Source organism: Sminthopsis crassicaudata, chromosome 3, assembly GCF_048593235.1.
Source record: "Sminthopsis crassicaudata isolate SCR6 chromosome 3, ASM4859323v1, whole genome shotgun sequence".
Classification (NCBI taxonomy): Eukaryota; Metazoa; Chordata; class Mammalia; order Dasyuromorphia; family Dasyuridae; genus Sminthopsis; species Sminthopsis crassicaudata.
In genome coordinates this window covers 374,838,090-374,862,811 of record NC_133619.1, presented here as the reverse complement: position 1 = coordinate 374,862,811, position 24,722 = coordinate 374,838,090, and the positions used below count along the sequence as shown (strand labels likewise).

Here is a 24,722-nt window from a genome sequence, read left to right as displayed (position 1 = left end):
GTCCAAGGAATGTTAAAGCTGGAAGGAATCTGTGCTTCTCTCACAGAATTAGTAACAGAATTTCAGAGTTGGGAGAGGAGTGATTTGTCAATCAATTAATCAACAAGCATTTTAAATACTAAATATTTAGTATATACTAGATACTGTAGTAAGTACTAAGGATACAAAGACAAAAATGAAACATTCTCTACCCTCAAGAGGCTTGAATTCTATGGGAAAGAGGCAACAGTTACATATAAACAATGTAAATATAAGGTCATTTCAGGGAAGACAAACAGTCAAGCAAGGGGGGGAATAGGAAGGCCTAATAAATTGACATTTGAGCTATTGTGAATCAATCAGACAATCAACAGTATTTTTAATAATATGTAATAATAAAAAGCATTTATTAAGAGCTTGCTATGTGCAGGGAGGTGTTGTGCTAAATGTTGAACATATGGAGAAAAAAGAAAAAAGTAATCCTTGTCTATAAAGAGTTTATATTCTAATGGGGGAGACAGTATTTACATAAAGAAGGTATCTAAAAAATATAGACAAAGTGGATGGAAATTAAAGTGGCATTGAAGAGAATTCTTGAAGAAAAAAGAGATTCTAAGAGGTGGAAATGGTAGAGACTTCCAGGCAAGAGGTACAGCAGTCAGAGCAAAAACACAGAGCTACAATCTGTGTGAGGATCACTAAATAAACCAGTATGGTGGAACTATAGAATACATGGGAGAAGAGTAATATGTTAAAAAAAAAACCCAAAAAACTGGTATTAAAGTTAGGGTTGGAATGCCATTAAGCTCAGTGACTTGTCCAGACTGAAATACCTTTTTGATTGAATCAATCACAACTGACTGTGAATAGGATCTGTAGATCTTGACTCAATCAAAACTATAGCATTAGAGACTGGGTCACACCTTTCACTTTGAGTGAAAGGAAGAAGATATTTCAGAAGAGGCATAAAAGTAGGACTAGGCTATGAAAAGAAGAGAACTAACTATCTAGGAGTCATTGGATTTAGAAATATTTCAGGTTAGATGATCCAGGCTTATGGAAATCTCAAGAAAAAGGTCAACTCTTTTCTTAACTTCTCCTTATCTATCCACAGACACTATAATATAATTTTCTGTCTTGTTCTCCAAATATCTCCAGTAAATTTAATTTCCCTCAGTCACAAAGAGGCTGGGGTGAACCAGAGATAATAAAGGTAAATTTAGGCAGACAGCTCAGCCTTGGCCTTGGTGTTAGGAATTTCCCCTGTCAGTTTGCAGCAATCCTGGCAGAATTCAGTTTTTCATCTAAAATAACCTCCCTTAAGTCAAAGAGAAAGAAACCAAGTGCACCTCAAACACTGATCCCTTCCAAGTTTCCTTATTGGCTTTTTCAGGGCACCACCATCTTCCCAGTCTTTCATGCTCACAACTTAGATGTCATCCTTCACTCTTCACTCACCATCCCATTTCTGACATATCCAATCTGGTTCCAAGGCTTATTGAGTTTATTTTTGCAAAATCTCACCAGACAACTCCTTTCTCTCTGATCCTTCTGATTTCTTGTAGGATAGTGTAGGACCTTCAGTCCTTATAACTAGTCTATTACAATAGTCTGCTGGTTGGACTTCCTGCTGCAAATCTCTATGGTCTCCAATTCATCCTCCATTCAGCCACCAAAATGATTTTTTCATAGTGTTACCCTTATGTTCAGTAAACTCCAGGAATCCTCTATCACCTTCAGGATTAAATATAAAATTCTCAATTTAAGCCTTTCATAACCTAGCACTACACTCCTTATCCTATTTCCAGTCTTATTAGTTTTCTTGTACCTTACACTCCATTCATATACTCCAATCCAGTGACACTGATCTCCTTATTGTTTCACTAACAGGACACTACTTCTTTCAGTTCCTAGCATTTTCTTTAACTGTGCCCCTTATCTGGAATGTTCTTTTTCCTCTTCTCTGCTTCCTGGTGCTAATCAAAATTCCACCTTTCCCAATCTTTTAAAATTCTATTGGTTTCCATCTGCTGATCACTTTCTATTTATGCAGTACACAGCGTTTGCATTTTGTTTCTCCCTTCAGACTGTGAACTTCTTGAAGGAAGGCATTTCCTTTTGCTTTTCTTTGTACTCCTATGTTTAGCACAGAGCATGGCAAATAGTGGGTGCTTATTAAATCATTATTGACTGATTAACCTTAAGGGCCTTTAGTCTTAAAACAAGTTATTTAGTATAATATTATATTACAAATTGTGGGGTGCTCCAAGGTAAATTTTTTCTTTTCTCTTTTTAGAAATTTAAACACTATGCTAAATTTAAAAAAATTTTGTTTGTTTTATTTTTTATCAGAGTGGAAGATTGGAAAGATAGAAAGGAGCTAGATTGTAAGGAGTTTTAAATGTCAGAGTAGTAGGAGACTGTAATAATAGTGTGATAGTAAGGCCCTACAGCTATTTATTGTGAATTTACTGTTTTGTGCTGTAAAAATCACTATAAAAACATCTATGAGGACGCTTCTTCTTGGGATTTAGTATCCATATATCTTACAAGTTGTGTAAAAGAGTATTTCCAATTTATGTTATGTATTTAGACAAGAAAACCAAATGTCAATCAATGACCATAAATAGACCTCTGGCAGGCACACTGCCATTGTGCTGCAGTTGGTGGCATTCTCAGTTTCCAAACTCTTTTGAACTTTGATCAATTGGATTAATCAGGGATTGCAAATGAATTGAATTATGAACCAACACCTAAAAAAAGGTGGCACTGATTTACTAAACCAGGAGTGGACCTTGGTTTGTTTATTTGTTAGTTTTTAACTTGAAATGTCTCCCCTGTGAATTTTTTAACCCATAAGCAAACCTATTTGAATAAATTTTATTTAAACAATTTCTTTTCATTGTAAATATTTTTATTGTGAGTTTGGTCAACAACATTTCAATAAACCAAGGACAAAAAAGAGGATTGCATAAAAAACTATGAACTGTTTACTTTTTAAAAAACAAATTTATATTAAGTTGAAGAAATTAGTAAGAAAATTGTACCATTTGTATGACCTACAATATTTTTTTGTTTTCTTCTATGCATTTAAGTAAGTATGAGTTTGTTTTTTTGTTTTGTTTTATTTTGGTTTTTGCATTTTTTGTTCTTTCACTACCAACATCTCAGGACAAATGTATTATTCTGTGTCTCTTGTCCTTCATCTAGGTTGTTGTCAAAAAATATTGAACTAAAACAAAACCAAAAAAAATACAAGTTATAATAGAACATTGGATTGGAATGAAGCAGTGAATACTGATAGCATACTCCAGTGTACAAAACCAACTAGATTTTAAAATAGGAAAGTACTGCAATATAGCTTCCATGACTAAATTTCAGAATGTACCTGAACTTGGAGGGAAAAAGTTGCATCTTTATTTTTAATAATCTCCTATTGAAATTTAGGATTTTAAAAAGAAATTAAAACGTCATTCTGAGAAGTAATTCTTAGTTTTTCTAGACCTCCAAAGAGGTCCATGACAGAGAATGCTAAGAAGCCCTGCAATATATGCTTTCTTCCCCTGGCTGCCACACTCCCAGGTGAGCTCTTCTTCTTCATCTTCCATTTGGATTAGCCTCTCTTTTTCCTCTTAGTACTTTGTCTTTCTTTTTTACGAAATGATGTTTTCTTTAAAGGTTGACTTGGGGACTCATTGCTCTTGTGCCTTTTATGAATTTTGCTTCAGAAAAGTTATGAAAATGCTAATCAGGATCCTGAAGTCATGGAACCTGTATTCTAGTCTGGGTTTTTCAGTAATTTGCTATGTGAATAGGTCAAGTAATTTCATCTCCATGCCTTAGTATATACATCTTTAATATATAGAACATGGACATGATGATTCTGATGTTTCACTGTATTCTAACATGTTATGAAAAGTTATCAAAATTGAACTTAATCAATTAGTATTCTATTCAAGTATCTGATATTAATTTATTTATTATTCAGAAATATAATATTGTTCTTAATAATTCACTGTCTCATTGACTTTAATCACAAAGCAAACTGCTAGGATGATTAGACTGAACAAGAAGAATTGCTGAACTCAGGAATCAGTCACTTTTCTGAGACTCTCTTCATAGGAGACTTTCCCAAATCTCTAACTACTTTTTGGATAGTTTTTGGACACTTGGATGTCTTGTTATTACCTGAAATTCTTCATGAATAAAACAGTACTTGTAATTTTTCTTGGAAAGGCTAAGCTATCTAGTTCCTTTTCTGTCCTTCCTAATTTCTAACAAATAAAATTATTGTTCTCTTTAAGTAGGTTCAAAACCTTGGATTCATTCTCAACTTTCCCCTTTCTTATTCCTTTTAGTTCCTTCTTCTTGTCCCCTTTTCTTCTCCCCACATCCAATTTGTTCATTCCATTCCTCATTAATGTTAGTTTAATCTTCCTTGTACATAAAACTAGTTATGTTGTTGTTATTGTTTGTCCTTCATTCTCAAAGAGGACTATGATATCAGGGAAATGATGCCATTACATGCAAGTGTTTTAGATCATTACCCTTCGATGAATCCTTATTTCCTATTAAATAAATTAAACTAAATTCAAATTCCAATGGCCTGGCATTTAAGACTTTCCACAACCTAATTTTATCCTCTTGGTCTGGCCTTATTTGAGAGAACCTCTTCCACATATCCTCCACTTTATTAAAACTTTCCCCAAACTTCCCTTCATGCTTTGGCTTTTATTATTTCCTATAAACGAAGGCTGCCTTCCCTTTTCTCTGTAACTGTTGAATTCCTATCATTCTTTAAAAGCCAGCTCAAACACCACCTATAAATAAAAGTTTCCTTTGTACTCCCTTTTAGCAATGACCCAAACCTTCATCTGACATTGCACTTTATTTGCATCTCTAGAGCATTTAATATATTCTCTTTTGTAGTATAGTTATTCATATATGAGTTACTGTAAAGCTTTTGGGGAAGGGACAGTGTTTTGTTTAAACTTTTTTATGTCTCAAGCTCTAACATAGTGCTCTGTACAAAAAAAAATGCTTAACATTTTTTAAAATTCAAAGTCAGCAAATCATTTAAATTCTTTTATAAAGTCTTTCATATCTACCTCCCCTTCCCCTTCCCATTGTCAATATCTTAATCTGGGACATTAGCACATTAAGCTTTTTTGAATCTAGTCCTCTAGCTAATTTTCCTGTCTTCAATCTCTCCCCATTCTAGTTAATCCTGTATATAAACAGATTAATCTTTTAAAAATACCATTTTGTCATATTAATAGAACCCAAATTTCTATGATTAGCTTTATGGTCTCTACCTACTTCTAATTTATCTTCCTACATGGAGTTCTAAAACAAGGATAGGGCTATGGGGTGGAAGGTAGAGGTGGAATTTGTCCAAAGGTTGGCAATTTGTCCCATAGAAGATTTTTAAAGAACTGAAAATAAGAAATTGTAAGAAATTCTAAGTAAGAAGACTGTTACTAGATCTTTGAGTTAAGGAATGAGTAGAACTATGAGTTTGTGGAACCTGTGATAGGATAATGAGAGTGGAGAACAGAAGCAGACTCCAGCTGGTTTTCCATCTTGGTGGTCTTTTAGGATTCCTTAAGGAGAGTCCTGGGTATGATGATATCCAAACTGAAGATCAGCCTTACAATAAGAAGCAAGGTCTGGTCCTATGTAAGAAGTTTATCCCCTCACAGTATTTTTCAACTTTAGAATACCAACTGAATTGATCTACAGAAAGTTGGACCAATGATTTGAATGGCAAGGTAAGAAAAAGAAGACTGCTTCCTTTATCACTATGAAACTCACTCTGTATCTCTCTGTCTCTCTCCCTCCTTCTTTCTCTCTGTCTCCCTTTCTCTCTCCTTCTCCCCCTCCTCTCCCCTCTCTCTTTCTCTCTTCTCTCTCTGTCCCTCACCTTTCCCCCCCCCCCTTCTCTATTCCTTATCTCCCCCTCCCCAGACTTAGAACATTACCACACTGCACAACTTAAACATTCCAGAAGAGTAAAAGAAAGAGCTTGGATGGGGTGAATTTGGGTCACAGGGTACATGTGGAAGTTTTAAAGAGCCAAATTCCTGGTTATCTCTTTGTCATGAAATCAGAGATTGATGTCTCGGAAAGGCATCTACACTCTGACCACCAACTCTCCTGTCCCTGAGGAAATCTGATTTAAATTTGTTGTTGAATAGTTTCAGCCTCATCTAATCTTTCATTATTTCATTTGAGGTTTTCTTGGAAAAGATACTGGAGTACTTTTCTATTTCCTTCTCTAGATCACTTTTATAGATGAGGAAACTGAGGCAAACAGGGTTAAGTAATTTTCCCAGGGTCACACAGATAGTAAGTGTCCGAAGCCAGATTTGAACTCAGGAAGATGAGTGTTCCTGACTTCAGTCCTGGCACTCTTATCACTGTACAACTTGTTCCTCAGATTGAAGTAGCCTGAATGAAAGAGTGTTGGGTTGAAAGATTAGAGAAAAGGATTCTAGTTCCTGCTCTGACACTAACTGCGAGTCTTTCACTTCTATTTGGTAAAATGAGAGATTTGGACAAGAGGATCTCTGGTTCTTTGTATCCTCACAATATTCAAGTCTGTGAGATTTGGATTTGTCTGTGTCCTTGAGCAAGTGAATTCCCTCTCTGAGTTTCAGTTTCCTTCCCTGTTAAGTAGAGGAATTTGACCAGATGATCCTTAAGGTCCTTTCTAGCTTTAATATGATATTTTGAGGGAATTTTAGGGGTTAGTTTAAAGCCTACTTTCTATCCCCTCTCCAAAAGTAGCCATCTTCTTTTTGTTTACTGCTTTACCATCTCTTCCCTGGTAGTTAGGCTTAGGTGTCAAATGCAAAGAAAACTAAGCTCATCAAGAATAATAGATTGATATAGTATGTATTTTCAATCATTACTTAATCCACAAGAATTTATTAAAGGCATACTATGTGATAGGCACTGTGCGAGTTATTGTGCAATTTCCAATTAGACCATAAGGTAATTGAAAGAGGGACTGTCTTTGCCTGAATGCTTAGCACATAGTAAGCCTTCAATAAATGTTGATGAGAATGACCCACAGATGTGGAATGATTTTTGTTTCAGCCCTACTGTGTATGGTTTCTGAAACATTTTTATGTTTTCACTGGTCAATGAATTGCCTATAGTCGAGAAACTAATAAGAATCAGAAGTGCCAAAGGTACACTTGCTTCATTTGCTGCTTCCTATATATACCAATTAAAAGAGAAATGTATTGCTCTTTGAAATCATTATAAAACTCTACAATGACAAACAAATGTCACTGGCACTGTTTCAGGTCTATACAGGAATTAAGGACTGAGAAAGAAAACAGAGAAAAACAGTTGTAAAGTGTTTCAGCAAGATCTTTTGGGAAGCTCAAATTTCAGTTAAATTAGGCATTGAGATCAGTTGTCCCAGAAATTTAGTTTTATCAGATGAATGTAGAAGAAAAAACACTTTGCAAGTGAAAAATCCCAAATTTCATTATTGCTATTTATCTGGGTGGGAGAAAAGTGGTGTCATAATTGTTATATTTCTCATGAATCAACTTTATGAGCTCAAACCACATTTATCTAATAAAAGAGTTGAATTAGCATGCAGTTTTTATTATGTTTAAAATAGTCTAGAAATATAGAGATTACATCTAGTTATCTAGATAATTTTCCTGTCTTCAATCTCACTACACTCCAGTCAATCCTATATATAGTTGAAAATTTGCAAGAATTCACTGACAGAATGGACTTGTCCTGGTGTTGTTTGCAGAGAAGCTCATTAATGATTTATTTGTTTTCTCCTTTTCAGATTGGTCTATTAAGATCATATTTCTTATTTTGTAAGTTTCAGTATTTTATTTTTTATAGATATTTCCTTTTATGTTATGTTCTCATTTGAATAAAGATGTATATACATATCTCTGACTTTCCACTTTATCAAGGATCTATTGATGTGGATCATCAATTATAACTTCCCCCCTCCCCAATCCAATTCCCAGTCATAAGTAAATTATTATTTTGAGGTGTTGCCTCTGAGAAAGTTTAAATGAATTGCCTATGGTCAAGAAGCTAGTATCAGAGGTGGGATTTAAATACAGATCTTTCTATCTTCAAGTGCAAGAAAATTGTCAGTAAGTAGCAGAGTGGTATAATCAATAGTCTATTGATTTCTGACTGCTTATCCATATTATGGATATTCTTGCAGCACAGCTTGGGAAGAATAGCTGATGAGCAACTGGGGAAGAGCAGGGCAATTAGATTGGTGAAAGACCTGACATCAATTCAATAGGTCATGGAAGGTGTGAAGTACAAGTTGGTCTATCATATGAAAGAGAGTTAGATTAGTTCTCTTGGGCCCAAAGGGGCATACAGAGGAGCAATGAATGGGTAGAAATAACAAAGAGGCTTTAGGTAAGGAAAAACTCTCTTACATTAGTAGGAACCCTAGCAATGATGGTCTGGTCTTTCAGTCTGTCTTCATTTTTCTAGCTCCTTTTTAAGTTTTATTTTCTTCTTTTGGAATGTATTTACTTTGAGAGTAGGGAATGTTTAGTTTTCTTGTTTTAATATCCCCAGCACTTAGCACAATGCTTAGCACAGAGTATAAGTACTTAATAAAGTTCTATCAATCTCTCTCTCTCTCTGTTTCCCTATTTCCCTGTCTCTCTGTGTGTATCTCTCTGTTTCTCTGTCTGTTTCCCTCCCTGTCTCCCTCTCCCTTTCTCTTTCCCTCTTTCCATCTCTGTCACTCTGTCTCTGTCTCCGTCCCTTCCTCCCTCTCTCCCTCCTTTCTTCCCTTCCTCCCTCTCTCCCTTCTTCCCTCCCTCCCTCCTTCCCTCCCCCCCTCTCCAACTATGAAGCTGTCCCAAAGCAAAATGAACAGGTTGGGAAGTCTTTCACTGAAACTTTGCTCCAGGCTAGATGAACATTTATCACGTATGTTGTAGAGAGAATTCTACTTGAAATGGGATTGTACTAGTTGGCTACCAAAATCCCTTCCAACTCTGAAATTGGTTTTTTTTCCCCCCTCTCTGTCCAGTGCATATGTTTAAGTAAAGTTATTTTGCATTTTTACAGTCATTATCATAACAGAGATAAAAAGGTGGGGGAAGTTTTCTCTTTATTGCTTAAAAGATTGTAATCCGCCAAAGGGAAAGGGGAGCTAAGTGAATGTGTTAAAGATGAGAGAATGCTATGGCACAATACAATGATATTACTCTCATTAGCTCTCTAGTATTTTTATTTACTTTTTGTATTTCTATAGCTCATGTATATAGTCACTATGCAATAATTTCTACAGTTCTAAGATACGTAACTAAGGTGTTTCAGCAGACAGAGTGATGGTCCTAAAGTCAGGATGATTCTGAGTTTATATGCTGCTTTAGACATTTATAGTCTGTGACTTTGAGAAACTCTTAAAACTCTTATGGCATCAGTTTATTCATATATAAAATTAAAGTTAAAGTTTTTGAACTTGATACTCTTCAAGGTTTCTTCTAGATCTAAATCTATTACTTCCTGATCACAAAAAAAAAAAAACAAAACCCGTCACCCTGAAGATTGAATAGTGCTTGGCACATAGCAGGTGCATAATAAATGCTTGTTGACTTGTCCTCTGACCTTTCACCAAACATTAAGTTTGGAGAAGGTGATCCAGAGAACATGAATAGAAATTGAGGTCTAGGAGTTCAGATACAGAATCTATTACAGAGGGTTAAATCAATGTCAAATTAAGGAGATAAAAGGGGAAAAATAGGAACCAGAAATTAGAATCAATACAGAGGGGAACTAAGGTGCAGGATCTCTAATGCTTGTGCCCAACTTGGCATCTAGATGGCACAGTGGCTAGAGTTCTAGATCAGGAATCAAGAAGACCTGAATTCAAATCCCACCTGAGACACTTACTAGCGGTGGAGACAAGTCACTTAACTTCTTTCTGCCGCAGTTTCCTCAGCTATAAAATGGAGATAATAATAGCACTTATCTCCTAGTATTATTAGGAAAATTAAATGAGACAATATTTATAAAACATTTAACACAGTGTCTGGAACATAGCAGGTACTTCATAATTACTTGTTTCCTTTTTTCATTTCATCATCATTCCCATGAATTCCCATTTGTGATCCTCTGTACTGTGTCCATGGGGTGAGGTGAAGAGCACATATTATATTGACCCGTGTGTGTGTGTGTGTGTGTGTGTGTGTGTGTGTGTGATGGACATCATTAATATTAGAGGCATTATTGGAGCACTTCATCTGGTGACTCTGAAGCATGTCATTTAACCAATCCTTCACATTACAAAGTAGAGACAGGTGGCAAAGTTCTTCAGTATTAACAGCTATTTATGAAATTTAAATCTCCAAATGATTGATGAGAAATTTGCTTTTAATGATCTCACAAGGTCATCAGATATTTAAGGGGTTATGAAAAACCTAATTATGGCTTATGTTTTGTTGCTTACTGACTCTAGCATAAAATAAATACTCCTCTCTTTAGTATTTACACCCCTGCTCAACCTGGCCCTGGTTAACTTTGCAGGCTTATTTTGCCTTATTCTCCCTTGTGACCTCCTAACTGGTCTTCTTGTTATTAATCTTACACAATATGGCATCTCCCATCAACTTCCCAGCAGTGCCTTTCTTTCTCTCTTCTACTCATTAGAATTTCTAACTTCCTTTAAAGCTTAACTTTCTATAGCTCCAGCTCCATCTCCAACCCCAACTCAAACCACCTTGTTTCTGTTTTATATAGACTTTGACCTCATTTTCCTCATTTGTAAAATGATACAGTTGAACAAGATGATCATTAACAAAGTCCCTTTGAATTTTGAATTCTGAGATTTTACTTGATTTGTGTCTTGGATAATTGGCCAAATGATGCTACTGAGGGATTTGATTATAATGTAATAATAAGTTTTTTTTGTTTTTGTTTTTGTTTTTTTGCAAAAACAACAGTGCTCTAGGCAACATTTCAAATGGTATGCTTATGTCATAATCATTTTGCACAATAATGTCCACTACAAACACAATTTCCTTTGTAAGATGGTGTTACCTTATTTAAAAAAAATATTATGACTTCCTACATGTGGGTACATATTTACAGTAGACTTAGTATTTCCAGAGCAATCAGATTCTGTTCTAGAGTCAAATTTCAAATTGAAACAGTGGGATTAAAAATTAATCGCGAAGTTCCTAAGATTTGAGTTACTTGGGAGCCTTGAAGTATCTTCATCTCTGTGGTACTTTACCTTTAATAAAATAACCAACCAGTTACAGTTGTGTACTCTAGAAAGCTAGGCATAATGCTTGCTTTTCGTGTATCCTGTTTATGCTATGTGCTATACAGAAGGCATTCAGAAACATTTCATAAATAAGATTCAGAAAAGTGGAAGATGAGGAAGAAATGCTAAGCAGGCTCCAGCTGTGTTAATGATAGCTCATTATTACTCTGTGAATAAAGTTAGGGGATACAGTCCTTCCCAGAGCCAGGTTTCTAGCTCACCCTTGGGCCTAATTATTTGCAAATTGGATTGCCTGGAGGCTCTTTCTCCTTCCTTCCTTTTCACTTTTATCAAGCTCTGGCCCCTGTGAAGGCTTTTCTCCTTTGCCTCTGATATTTAATTTCTCTAAATTGCACTGGAATCCAAAATACTCCATTAATTTAGCCTACCTTAATACACCGCAATAACCTGTGGTGACGACTAGGTCACTTCCTAAAGGCAGAATAATAAATGTCCAAATTGGTTTCAGGGCAAAAAGAAGTTTTTTAATGGCATCAAACTATGGTTTCATCTTTTTTAAATGCTGCTCTTTGAAGGAACCATTTTTTCCCCCTAATAACCCTGAGAAACCTCTCAAGGAATGCAAAGTTAATCAGGGAGATAAAGTAACTCAGCTATCTGAAGGCCCTGCTTTGGAATCACACAAGTTTCTGTAGGTTCTATACTGCATTGGGTGCTTGTAGGAGACTAGTGGGTTCATAAAACCTGATGAGAGGAAGGTACCAACCTTACTGTCGTGATGGAGCTGCACCCATCCTCCATAGCCATATCTCTGTAGAGAGCAGAAAAGCACAATTAAATTCTCAAAGGGTTGAAATGGAAACAAGCCCATAGTTCATAGGAACATTTGATTCAGGAAATATAGTATTTAAATTCCTAAAAACAAATAATAACAACTATAGCATGAACTAAATACTCAAATAGAAATGAACTAAAATATCCAAATAGATCTGTGATTTCATTGATTTGGAAGTTCCTTCAAAAACAATTCATCCACACCTGTCCATTCCATACAACTCTAGATTTTATCATCTTATGAGACTGACTAGAGGTCTCTTTTGGTCTCTCCTGACACCACACAGGTACCAGAGGAAGTTCTGGCAGTGCTCCTATTATTCTCTCCCTTCCCACGTGACCAACCCATTTTCTCTTCTTCTGATAAATTTCTTGATGACATCATTCCCTCTTTTTTTTTTCTTTTGGAATTCATTATTAGTTATATGTTGTAGTGAACAATATTTGGCTCACTGTTGGGCTGTTAGAAACTGCTGGAAAAACAAAGACATAAGGATGTGTAAGGGAATGTTCTTCATATGAGTTTTGTGGATGGGCCTGATGCTAGGAGCCCTAAAGTTAAGTCCCAATTCTGTCATTTCCATCTATCTGATTTTGGGCAAAACTATTTTTCTCTTTGGACCTCAGTTTCTTCATCTGTGAAATGTAAGCATTAGATGACCTCTAAAGTTTCTTACAGTTCTGATCCCTATTTCAGATTTTATTTCAGTTCCTTGGGTTTCTAGTGAAAATAGGTGATGTTATACTTTTAAAAAATTTACTTTCTGCTCTAAAATTCAAACTGTAGAATGGTGATGTGTGCTTTCTTGTCATTCCTAAGGCTTCCTTGGAAAGGCAGCCTGGAATGGTGGAAAGAATACCAGATTGGGAATGATAGAACCAAGATGTAAGAGGCGGGAAGAAGGGTTAGCACATCCTTTAATGGCAATAACTGCTTTTCAGGAACCATATATGCTGCTTGCATAGATTTTTTTTTTTCATTCTTATTGCTGTTTTTAATTAGCTCCTTAGCCATTATTACAACTATTTCAACAACAACTTTAGTAGTTAGCCCATGGCCCTTTTCTTTGCATCACCATCTCCTATAATGGGAAGCAATGTAGTATAGTAGAAAGAGCACTGAATTTGGAGTCAGAAGACCTGAGTTTGAATCTTGGTTCTGCTATTTAATTCCTGTAAGATCTTCATTTCTAGACTTCAGTTTCCTCACCTGAAAAATTGAAGGAATTGGACTAGATAACTTTTGAGGTCTTTTCTCCCTTTTAATCTATGTTCCTCAAGGCTTTCATTATTCATGTTGATAATCCTTCTAAAAAAAGCTGTGATCTCTCATGATTCCTTCACTTCCTAAATTTCTGGTACCACCTTCATTCCATTTCAGCCAATTACCAACAGATCCAAGATCTCAGCATTTCTCAGATTCTTCCATCTCCAAGATCCAAGAAATCTAAAATCTACCTCTAACTACAGCCTCCTATGCACTTCTACCTCTCAGTCTCTCAGTAAACCTATATTTTGCAATTTTCATAATCTTCAATCTTTTGGTGAATCCTTATTTTCCAGGTCTCTCCTCCAGCATAGTGCTTGACACTGAGTAAGTGTTTAATATCTTTTCATTCTCTTATTAACTTGCTTCCATAGCCAGCTTTCATTCAAATTCTTTATTGTATTTTTTAAGTTTTAATCATTTAATTGGCTAATAGGCAGTTACTGAACATTAACTATGTGCACTGTGCTAAAAGACAGAAAAAAGACAGCTTCTTCCCTCAAATACAATATATTCTAATGGGGGAAGATTGAAGTAGAGAAGCTCCAGAGTTCACACAGCCTGATGAAGAATGAGTTTCAGCAGCTACTATACCAGAATCCCTTGTGTCCCTTCATTATCTGCCATCCTAGTCCTGTGAATCCTTATTCCTTTATAACGCTTAAATATGATTTCTCCATTATTGCTTTAGAGCTGCTGAGTCATTGAATAAGTTAAAGTAATTGAGTTTAATTTTCTCACTACAAATACATAGTGACTAACTTCAACTGGATCCTTGCTAACCCTCTCTAGTTTTTAAAATACATTCTTGCTTTCCTTGTTCAGTCACTTTTTCAGTTATGTCTTACTCTTTATAACCTCATTTGGGATTTGCTTGGCAAAAATACTGGAGTGTTTGCCATTTTCTTCTCAGGCTCATTTTACAGGTGAGGAAACTGAGTCAAATGGAGTTAAGTGACTTAAGTAGGGTCACATAGCTAGTAAGTGTCTGAGTCCAGATTTAAAATAATTTTTCCTGAATCTAAATCCAATACTTTATCCCCTGTGCCACCTAACAAACCTCAAAATGCTATAGAAACATCAGCTTTTGTTAACATAGCAGATAACCTAGCCTCCTAATTTATTGAGATTGTGGTCAGAGTCCTGGGCCTGGAGTCAAGAGGACTTGAATTCAAATCAATCTTCAGATACTAATTAGCAGTTCAAATCCATGTGTTCCATGAGGATAATAATAGCAACTACTTATCAAGGCTGACATGAAGATCAAATGAGATAATATTTTTACATCATTTAGCATGGTGCCTGATACATAGTAGGTGCTATATAAGTGAAATCTGTTTCTTTAGAGGTCTTATGATCTTTAAAGAAATAGATTTTATTTAAATAAACCCCTGCTGACTCTACCTAGGAATTCAGAACCAGGCACATGTAAAATAATATTAATGAAAACAGTAGAAGAAAATCCTAGACCAAAGCAACTATAAATTTCATGGAAGCTTTGCAGCCATCTATTTCCTCATGATCTCAGAAATCCTTTAATGGCTTAGGAATATCTGTACTAAGATATGTTTGCTTTGACTCCTGGTTTAAATACCTACTAGATATAGATGGAGTCTGTAATTATTTCAGTCTTAGCAAAGCTGCTCTTTCCCCTCTCACCCAAGCTCCTCTTCTATTATTTTTCTTTTCCTTTAATGTAGGACTCCAGTTGAACTCCATTCATACTTGTTAATAGTCTTTAAATTTTTCCTCTGTGAACTATCCCATGGAATTTAACAAGTTCAAAGAACTTTATAGAATCTTTGCAGGCAATTGCAGTCAATACAGAGTTTCAAGGCATTTTAATTTGATGCTTTAGCTTCAAATAAAAATTATGGTTATATAACTGAAAAATTACCTACTTATTAATTTTTCATAAATTGAATCATATTTTTCAAGAACTTACCTCTTAAATAAGTAATAGCTTACATTTATGAAGTAATTTAGCATTTACAAAGAACTTTCTTCACAATAACTCTGTGATATATATGTGATACAAGTATTATTTTTTTCCATAGATAAGCTAATTGGGAGTGGCGAGATGACTTTTCCTGAATTTCAGAGATATAACTAAGGCAGAGTGAATGGGGCTTTGTCCCAGAGCATAAATTTAGAAGGTACTGACAACATTCAAAAGAACAGCCCAGACAACAGTTCAATAACTAGTTTTCAAGGTAATTATTATAGGAAGATATCACTAGACTGAGCTTCAATTTTCTGCCTTCAGTACCTCATACAGGGACATACTTTGTTCTTTCTTTTCTATAGGCAAAAAATCTAGGGCCACTGTAAAAGTTACATAGCAAATAAGAGAAAGAAACCCAATTCAAAGGACATTTATAATGAACTCTTTTTGTAAAGTTAATATCAAATAACTTCCAATTTATTTTCTTTGTCAAAACCAAACTTTAATGTATGATTATTACACAAAACCATGTTATGCTTATTATAGTTTCTTCCTAAAAACTAAAAGTATGAAAAGAAAATCATGATCATTAATTAGCAATTAATTAGTGATTAGCAGATGAGGATATATATATATATATATATATATATATATATATATATATATATATATATATAAACAAACTTGAAATAACACCCTTAGATTTGCTTGACTTCCTTGGAGTTTATTAGGAAGGGGATTCTTACAATTTGAAGCTGTCTTCTATATAATAACTTTGCAAGTCACAAGATCATTTAGGGTTAGTGAGGATCATGGAAATCATTCTCATTTGACAGGCAAGGAAATTGAGGCATTGAGAGGTTAAGTGGCCTGCCCAGTATCATAGAGGTACCAAGTAGAAGTGCTAAGATTGCCTTCCAATCCAAGACTTCATAGCACCAAATCTCACATACAAATCTCACTCTTATTATTTTTTGTTTGTGAAAATGGACCTTAATGAATTTGTAATAACCCAAATGCAGCTCCATAAAATCAGTCTCTCCCCACTGGGATGTTTCCTAAGGTCTTAGCAATAACCAGTAGGCCCAACAATTGCTCTTTTCCAGAAGAGATGAAAAGCACATCTTAACTGGTTTTTTGATCCTCCTCATTTGCAATCAGCTAATGATTAGCCAATGCCTTGTTGATTCTGCCTGCCCTCATTTCTTCTTTCAGCTGCAAAGTGAAGGTCACCTTGGTTTGGCTATTAATATTTAAAAAGCAACGATGGGCTTAAAAGAAGCATTGATTCTTTCAATGAAGCCTGAGGTTCTAAAATGATACCTAAAACCAGATTATTCTTTTAATACCTTTATTATAGAGCTTGCAAAAAAAATAGAAAAAAAAAAGAAAGAAAGAAATGGTAAGAAAAGCAGATGAAAGAGGGAAGGAATATTCTTCAGTTGCATTGTATACATCAAAAATATATTTTAAATAAAGGAAAACCTTTAATGTTTCATCTAATATACTTTATACCATGACCTCCCGAGGGTCCTTGAAGAGGAAAAGCATTTTTTCAAATTTATTTGTATCTCTGGCATCTTTATTTGTTCCATTTGCCCAAGTTTGCATTTAATGTAGCTGAGTTTTCTGGCCATAGGCCCAGTCATTGAATTTGCTATTGATATCTGTGCTCATAATTAGAAAACTGTTATAGGAAAAGTTTGATGGTTTGGTTAGTTGCTTGGAAATCATGCTGAAGTTAGTCTTTGAAGAAAAACCCTTTGTGGGCTGACATGGAAAGTGTTCAGGAGAACACTGGAGGAAATCTTGAGATAGCACAGTACAAAATGGACTAAAATAATAGAAGGTCTGAATTTTTTAAAAACTTACTTAATTTTTAATTTATGGAATAAAACAATAATTTCTAGAACATAGTATAATAAAAAAGATGAATGCTCATGAAACTACAAATCCAACAACCCTAGGAAGTAGGTTCTATTATTATTCCTATTTTATAGATGATAAAACTGAGTTAAATAGGGATTAAATGTCTTGTTCAGAGTCCCACAGCTAGTATCTTTACCTCCTCCAATCTGTGAAATGATGGGATGGAAAATTTATTAGATATATGTTCTTTGTAGTTTTAAAGCTCTGTGATTTTAGGGAAGAAAATAATTTTGAAACAGGAACACAGGAGGGAACAAAAAGTAAGCCTGAGCAGGCTAATTCAGGAAAGGACTTTGAACAACTGATGGGTAGCATGAGGACACTGGGCAGTGGAAGAGGTTAGATGTGGAAAACAGATTTGACCTCATTGTTAAGTAGGCAGGGAGAGGTCTCCCAGGGTACTCAGGTGGAAGACTGTGGAGGAGGGTGACTGCTGATTTTATTTTAAGAGGGTCATTGCCAGGATTCAAATGCAAGAATAAGAAGATATTCAAATATGGAAGAATAAGTGGATGAGGACAAACAGGCAATTCTGCTCCTCCTACTTTTAAAAAATACTCTTACTAATCAGTTTGGAGTAATGAATAGGGTTCTGGACTTGGAGTCAGGAAGTCCTGGGTTTAATTCTGCCTTAGAACTTATTAATTATATGATCTTGGGCCAGTCATTGGAACTCTACATACTTTAGATTGCTCATCTGTAAAATAAACGGCTGGACTCAGCCTCTAAGGTCTCTTTCTGCTTTAAATCTATGATTCTATAAGCTCGTTTTTCTGATTCTAGTCAATGGGACACTGATTGAATGAGTTAGAAGATATGCTAATTCATTTTGTGCACCCAATCTCCATGTTTCCCAGAAAGTCCGAGGACTGAACACAATTTCTATCCATCTTCCATACTGCCATTATGTTATAAACTATCCTCTTTAACCTTAAACAACAGCATTTAAATCTATTCAGTATTTGTATTGTGCTGGGTACTATGAAGGAAATAAAGATGAATTTTTATCCTCAAGGACCTTATGTTCTAGTAGGGCAGACAAAATAAGTACTTAAATAAGTAAAAGCCAAATGCGGCAGGTGCCATAATATGCTAAGGCAAGACAACCTGAAGTGGATTTTTAAGAGGAGGGAAAGCCCTAGATAGGGTGTTGGATTTGAAATCTAGGCTTTATATTCCCTGCCTGTCATTATAATCATATACAAGTCACTTAAACTTTGTGAGCCTCAAACTACTCTCTAAGACTATAGGGTATAGATTTTTTTTTAATTAAAGGTTTTTATTTTCAAAACATATGTATAGATAATTTTCAACATTCATCCTTGCAAAAAATTTTGTTCCAAATTTTTTTTGTCTCCCTTTTCTTCATCTCCACCTCTAGACAGTAATTTAATCCAATATATGTTATACACGTGCAATTTTGGGGGCATAGATTTTTATAACTAGAAGTTAGAGGCTTTTACATTGATGGAGCTTATTCTACAAGATGATAGGGCACAGAGTATATGTGGAGAAGGTCACACTTGTATACTTGTAATAATTTCCTCAATATATGCAATAGTGACCTCATGTCCAACTTTGCCCTGTTCCTTTTCAATCATGACACTAATTATGTGACTAGCTATTTTCATGTTCACTGCCCCAGCTGATTAGTATGGCACACTAGGGAAGAAAGAAGTGGAAGAGAAAGAATTTGAACCCAGATGTCCTAATTGCAAAATCAGTAGGCTCTACTTTTGCTCATCTTCATACAACTGGGTATAGCCAGGACCTGTATTCAAGTCCAGTCTGGATTAAGATCCTAGACTACTGATATATATATATATATATATATATATATATATACACATACATATATATATGTATATGTATATATAGGAGTGTTTTTCTTCTTTCAAATATTTATGAAGCATATATGAATGGCTTTGTGTAGCACATAGCACATCTTTCTATAAACATTTTTCTTCCCTCTGTGTACAATCTCAGCTAAATGTTATGAGGAAAGTAGCAGAGTAAATTCATTCACACTAAAATGCAAATGACTGCTAATATTACCAGGTTCTTAAAATAGATTATGTTTTCTTATCAGAGCATTTTAAAATATCACTAGCAAATGACTCTTGAATATATTCCAGAGGTAATGGGTGAAATTTTGAGGCAGGGATCATCTTAGTTTCCATTTAAATTATACCTGCAAGCAAAATTAGCACAACTCCTACTTCTGGGCCCTGTTCTTAAGAATTTTTGACCCTCTTCTCCTCTTCCCACATGAGAGTTCATACTTAAAAAATCAGTTAAAACCACTGCCACCAGCTCCTTGACCTTAGCAATATGGAGCCTGGGAGTTTTTTCATTTTCTTTTTACTTCTGAAATGTTGCAGATTCTAATAAATGTTCTTCAGGCCTTTGATACTTAGGAAGCAATCAACAACTATAGGTTTTGTGGATTATTTCAGGGGCTCTCATCTGTGTGATATTTCAGGGCAGGATAATAAGAGGGAAATGTTGTTGGGAATTCTTAGGATTAACTTTCCCATAAGTGGGTCTGTGCAACATAAAAAGTTTTAAAGCCTGAATTAAACTCTGATATCTAGAATCTAGCTTTGGAATTTGGTGATACCAGACCCATAAATAACTAGTTCAGTGCTTATCATTCTTGGTGCTTTGTATGAATCCTCTTAAAATATAAACTCTTCAAGGAAAAAAAAAGCAAAATAAAAAACAAAATAATGTGATGCTCCAGCCGTAAAGAATGTAATAAAATTACTATCATTTCCTAGCTCTAAATGTACTGAATACTATCCCCCAAGCAAATAGGTCTAACAGCTTCTGTCTCAAAAATTTATGAATTAAGAAATTTTGGTGCTTTTATTTCATGAAATCATTAACATCAAAGAGAGTCTACTTGTCCTTCAGGAATACACAACTGGGTCAAAAGGATGCAGGGGAGCAAGTTCTTAGCAGAGATGTCAGTCACATTATTTTTTATTTTTTATTTTATTTTATTTTATTTTTTTTGTCAGAAGGGAAGGGAATAGAGAGGAAATAACCTTTACAGATTTTTATTGATGTTTATAGAAATATATAGAGTGGTGGTTTATAGCCTTTCTTAAAACTTTTTAAAATTGATATTTTGTTTATATGTCAAATTCATTTGAAACTAAGAATAAAGAGATAAAGGGAAAAACAAAGTACTTGAGCAAAACCAACCATTCCTTCTCTGTAATCTGGAAGTATAGATAATATTTCACACCCATGGTCCCTCACTTTTATAAAGAAGATAGGACGGTACTTTTTTATCTTTTTCTCTAGGGTTAAACTTCTAGGTGATAATTTCATTGTTTTTAGTTCCTTTCCCCTTTTTCTCCCATGTGTTTTAGAGTTGTTTTCTTTATTCTTTTTTATAGTTCTGGTCTACAACATTTCAAAAAGGGTCATTTCAGAATTTTAATCTTTGGGCTTCTAGTATTGGGGAATCACATGTTCCTGAGTAATTAATTCTCAGAAGAAAGTAAAATTTTGAGCTTTCATTTGTATTAGTATATAAAGAAAATTTAGGATTACCAATCCTTCAGAGCACATGGAGAGGGGGAAATAAGTTCCCTTGTGCCTGGAATAAATGAAATTTTGGATTTAATTTATTTTTTCTTACTTGGATTAGAGGAGGTAGAATATTTTCAGTGGTATAAAAGTTCTAGAAGATTGAATACTATATTTTAAAAAGAGTGAGAAAGGCTTTCCCAGTTTGAGCTAAGCTGAAAACTATTTTAACTTCATTTTATTTAAAAAGAAACCCTACTTCTCCTTCTGATTTCATTAAGAAACATTCATTCAAAAATTCATTGTGAAAAGAGGAAAGGCACATTTTGGACTTTAGAAAACTTTACATTTTACTCTTTAGGCAAACCCATTTTACAAAGGATGCATCCTTTATTCTAGTTTTCTGAGGTTGTAGCTTCGTTGTTCTTCATAACAAATTTATCAACCATAAGGCAAAGAGAAAAGCAAATTAGACAGAAAGGATTTAGAGTTGGCAGAGACTTTAGACCCATAGAGGATGTTGAATCTAGCCCCCTCATTTCCAGATGGGGAAAAACCAATTCCCAGAAAGGAGAAGTAGGATTTGAACCTACGTTTTCTGCATATAGAATCAGAAAAGAGGTTTTTAGATCCTGACGCTATGACTTTATGTTTGATCTAGTTCAGATATCTTTCTAGGTTTTCTTTTTCCCCACCTGTAAAATGAAAACCTTAGATTCAATGATCTAGGAGAACATTCTCAGTTTCTGATCTTATCATCTGAAGTTAGGCCAAAAACCATGGGCAAAAAGGTGAAAAGCTGTGCAACTCTCTGTAAAAATTATTACCCAGACCTTGTAAAACTGCCAGGCTTTCAATCTTCTGGGAAGATTATGCAAATGAATTTGATGGTCATTTACTTGAAAATCCCAGTTTTTGATTTTGCAGCTGTGACACATCCCTATGCATCTGTTTGTTCATTTACAATCTGATTTAAAGCAAATAAAACTGCTTGACTTCCGCTAGACAGATTTGTGATCCATAAGGGGTGATATGTGGCAATAATAATAATAGTAATAATAATACTTTGAAAAGTAGCCAAGTTCTGATTTCTTCCCATGAACTGTTTCTCAAAACAAATGTCAGAGACATGGAAAACAAATTTATAATCAATAACAACTAAATCCCATAAAATTAAGGAAATCTAATGTTTTATTTTCACAGAAAGAAAAAGGATTATAACATAAACATGGAGAAATCACAGAGGAAAACAGAAGTTCAGCAAGGTCATTGAAAGTTACCTTTTTCAGGTCAGGCCATTCTTTAGGCAAAATATGACTGTGGATGTCAATTTTCATCTTTAAAAAATCAATTGAAGATAAGCGTTAAGAAGAAGATGTTGTTTTATCCAATGATATCTGTGAAGGCCATTGAGTTAATCAGGTTATTTTAATCATCTACAAAGATTTATCCTCCCTAGCCAATCAGTAGCTTGGGTCTCATGAGCTGGAATCTCATTGGAGCTGACTCACTCAAGTTAAAAGTATTTACTGTTCGTCAAATCTGCTATGAGTCAGCAACCCTTAAAGCAATTCTCTCTGTACTAATTGTTAAAATCTGGACTCTGGCCCATCTCCCGAGGTTAAAAATACTAGAGGCTGCTTCAGGTTAGAGTAAGATGAAAAAAATATGTGTAGGAACATAGAGCCAGAAGGAATCTTAGAAGTTTTCCAGTTCAAGTCCCTCCATTTTACAGATGAGGAAGTTGAGGCATAGGGAGGTCATATAAGAAATAAGAATCAGGAGTAGGATTTAAATCCAAGTCCTCTGATTCCAGAATCACTGTTCTTTCCACTGTACTACACTGGTTTAAAAAGTATTTTATTTTTAAAAATATAGCAGGTTAGAAACATTTTGGAGGATCTTCTAATCATTTGAGGAATTCATTTTTTTCAGTCTGTTTTATCTTCATCAGTAATCAGAGATAAAGAAGATGAGATAAAAGTTTCTGTATTTCAACACTAAGTATCAGGAAGATCTGATGTAGAGATTGACTGAAAGGCAGGTGATGAAGCTGACTCCAAAGTTTTTAAGAAATAGGTTTATTTCTTTTTACTCCTGTTCATTAATCATGAGAAATTTTTCTAAATTTCTATTCAGACCCTATTTTCTTTCTTATTTGTCTTTTTTGTTAAATTTGTGTAGGCCTGAAAAGGGCACATTAAGGTCCCCAACTCTTCTAGTTTTGCTATTTATTTTTTCCTGTAATTCAATTAGTATTTCCCTGAAATACTTAAATGCTATGCCATTTGGTACACATATATTAACTGTTGACATTATTTAATTATCTACAGTACATTTAAGACAATGTAATTTCCTTGCTTACCTCCTTTAACCATTTCAATTTTATTTTTGCCCATCTTGTATTAGGTTTACGATCCCTGCTTTTTTGAATCCTTTTAAAGCAGGAATGTTCTCAATTGGTTTCTGCTTTCTTTCTTTCTTTCTTTCTTTTTTTTTTTTTTTTTTCCCTGAGGCTGGGGTTAAGTGACTTGCCCAGGGTCACACAGCTAGGAAGTGTTAAGTGTCTGAGACCAGATTTGAACTTGGGTCCTCCTGAATTCAGGGCTGGCGCTCTATCCACTGCGCCACCTCGATGCCCCAGGTTTCTGCTTTCTAATATATCTTCTTCTGTTATATGGGTGAGTTAATAGTATATTTCTCTCCAGGCTAACCTGGTTTACTTTTCTTTATCTTTATAAAGAAGAAAGAGGTGAAGAAAACAGAAGTATCAAACCAGACATCTACCAAGTGGACTTCTCCTATTTCCTTGCCTTTCTTCTCTTCACCAAGCCCAGTTTCTAATTTCTGATTCTTACAAATCCCTTCTATCTTTTGAAATTCTCCTTTTATGATCTTCTGAAGGTGAAGTTTATTTTGTTTGCGACTATTATCTCTCTGACTTTCCTCCTATTATCCTTTTCTCTTCTCTTTCCCTGTCTATGCTTGCTTCCACATTGAATATTAACATTTCTATAGCAAACTGCATGTGTTTATGTATATATGTTTAAGCCTCCTTTGCTTATTTCAGATACAAATGACTCAGGTTCAGGAGATGCTCTCTCCTCACCTTGTGTGTTTTGTATATTCTTTTTCTCATACATTCCCTTTATGTGAAAAGAACATGTGAAAAGTTCTTTCTCCATTTTCATTTTTTTCTTGTGTATTCCTCTTATTTTCTCTCTTAACACTAATATAATAGAACAAACTCACCACGTTTTCATGTTTGTCTTAATTCTTTCTGTGACCCTTAAAGACAGTAGAATTTGGTAGAACACTTGCCTTTTCTTCCTTATTAGAATATAAGGACCTAATTCTCATTTCGTCCTTTTCATTTGTTCAAATTTATTTACCTTCCTAGATTTCTCTGTACTCCTCTGTTTGCATTGCCTTATTTATTTATTTATTTTTTTAAATCAAGAATGCCTGAAAGTCTTCTATTCTACTTAAGATCCATGCTCCTTCTTCCTATCCCACACCTAATCCCATAAGTTTAAAAATAGTTTTAAAGAGTGACATTCTTGGCTGTAAATCTTTATCTTTTATCTTTTTGAATACCATATTCCAGATTTTTTCTTCTTCCACTAAATGCAACATATAGGCTCATATGAAAACTGATTGTTTACAATATCTTTCTTTTGACTTGAAAGTTTTGGAGTTGGTGTTGCAAGGTGGTGTAGCGGATAGGGTACCTGGTTTACAGTCGGGAAAACTTGTCTTTCTGAGTTCAAATTCAGCCTCAGATATTTATTAACTGGGTGACCCTGGGAAAGTCACTTCACCTTGTTTGTCTGAATTTCCATCTCTGTAAAATGAGCTGGAGAAGGAAATGGCAAACCTCTCCAGTGTCTTTGCCAAGAAAATCCCAGGGGTTATGAATGTCAGACGTGAATAAAAAATGACTGAATAACAACAATTTCTTGATGTTTTCACTTTAA

The 24,722-nt window shown here is 34.8% G+C and overlaps 1 protein-coding gene across 2 annotated transcripts in view; it reads right to left on the bottom strand.

Moving 5' to 3' along the window:
- Positions 1-22,154, bottom strand: part of ACMSD (aminocarboxymuconate semialdehyde decarboxylase) — a 64,644-nt gene extending 42,490 nt beyond the window's left edge. The window contains exons 1-2 of one of the 2 annotated variants that reach the window (XM_074301880.1): positions 22,026-22,154; positions 11,997-12,041 (exon numbers count right to left, since the gene is read on the bottom strand). In XM_074301880.1, the coding sequence (XP_074157981.1) occupies positions 11,997-12,041; positions 22,026-22,082 (102 nt within the window). In that variant the 5' untranslated portion in view covers positions 22,083-22,154. The remainder of the gene's footprint in view (positions 1-11,996; positions 12,042-22,025) is intronic. The other variant, XM_074301882.1, reaches the window with a different exon arrangement.
- Positions 22,155-24,722: the final 2,568 nt, after the last annotated feature.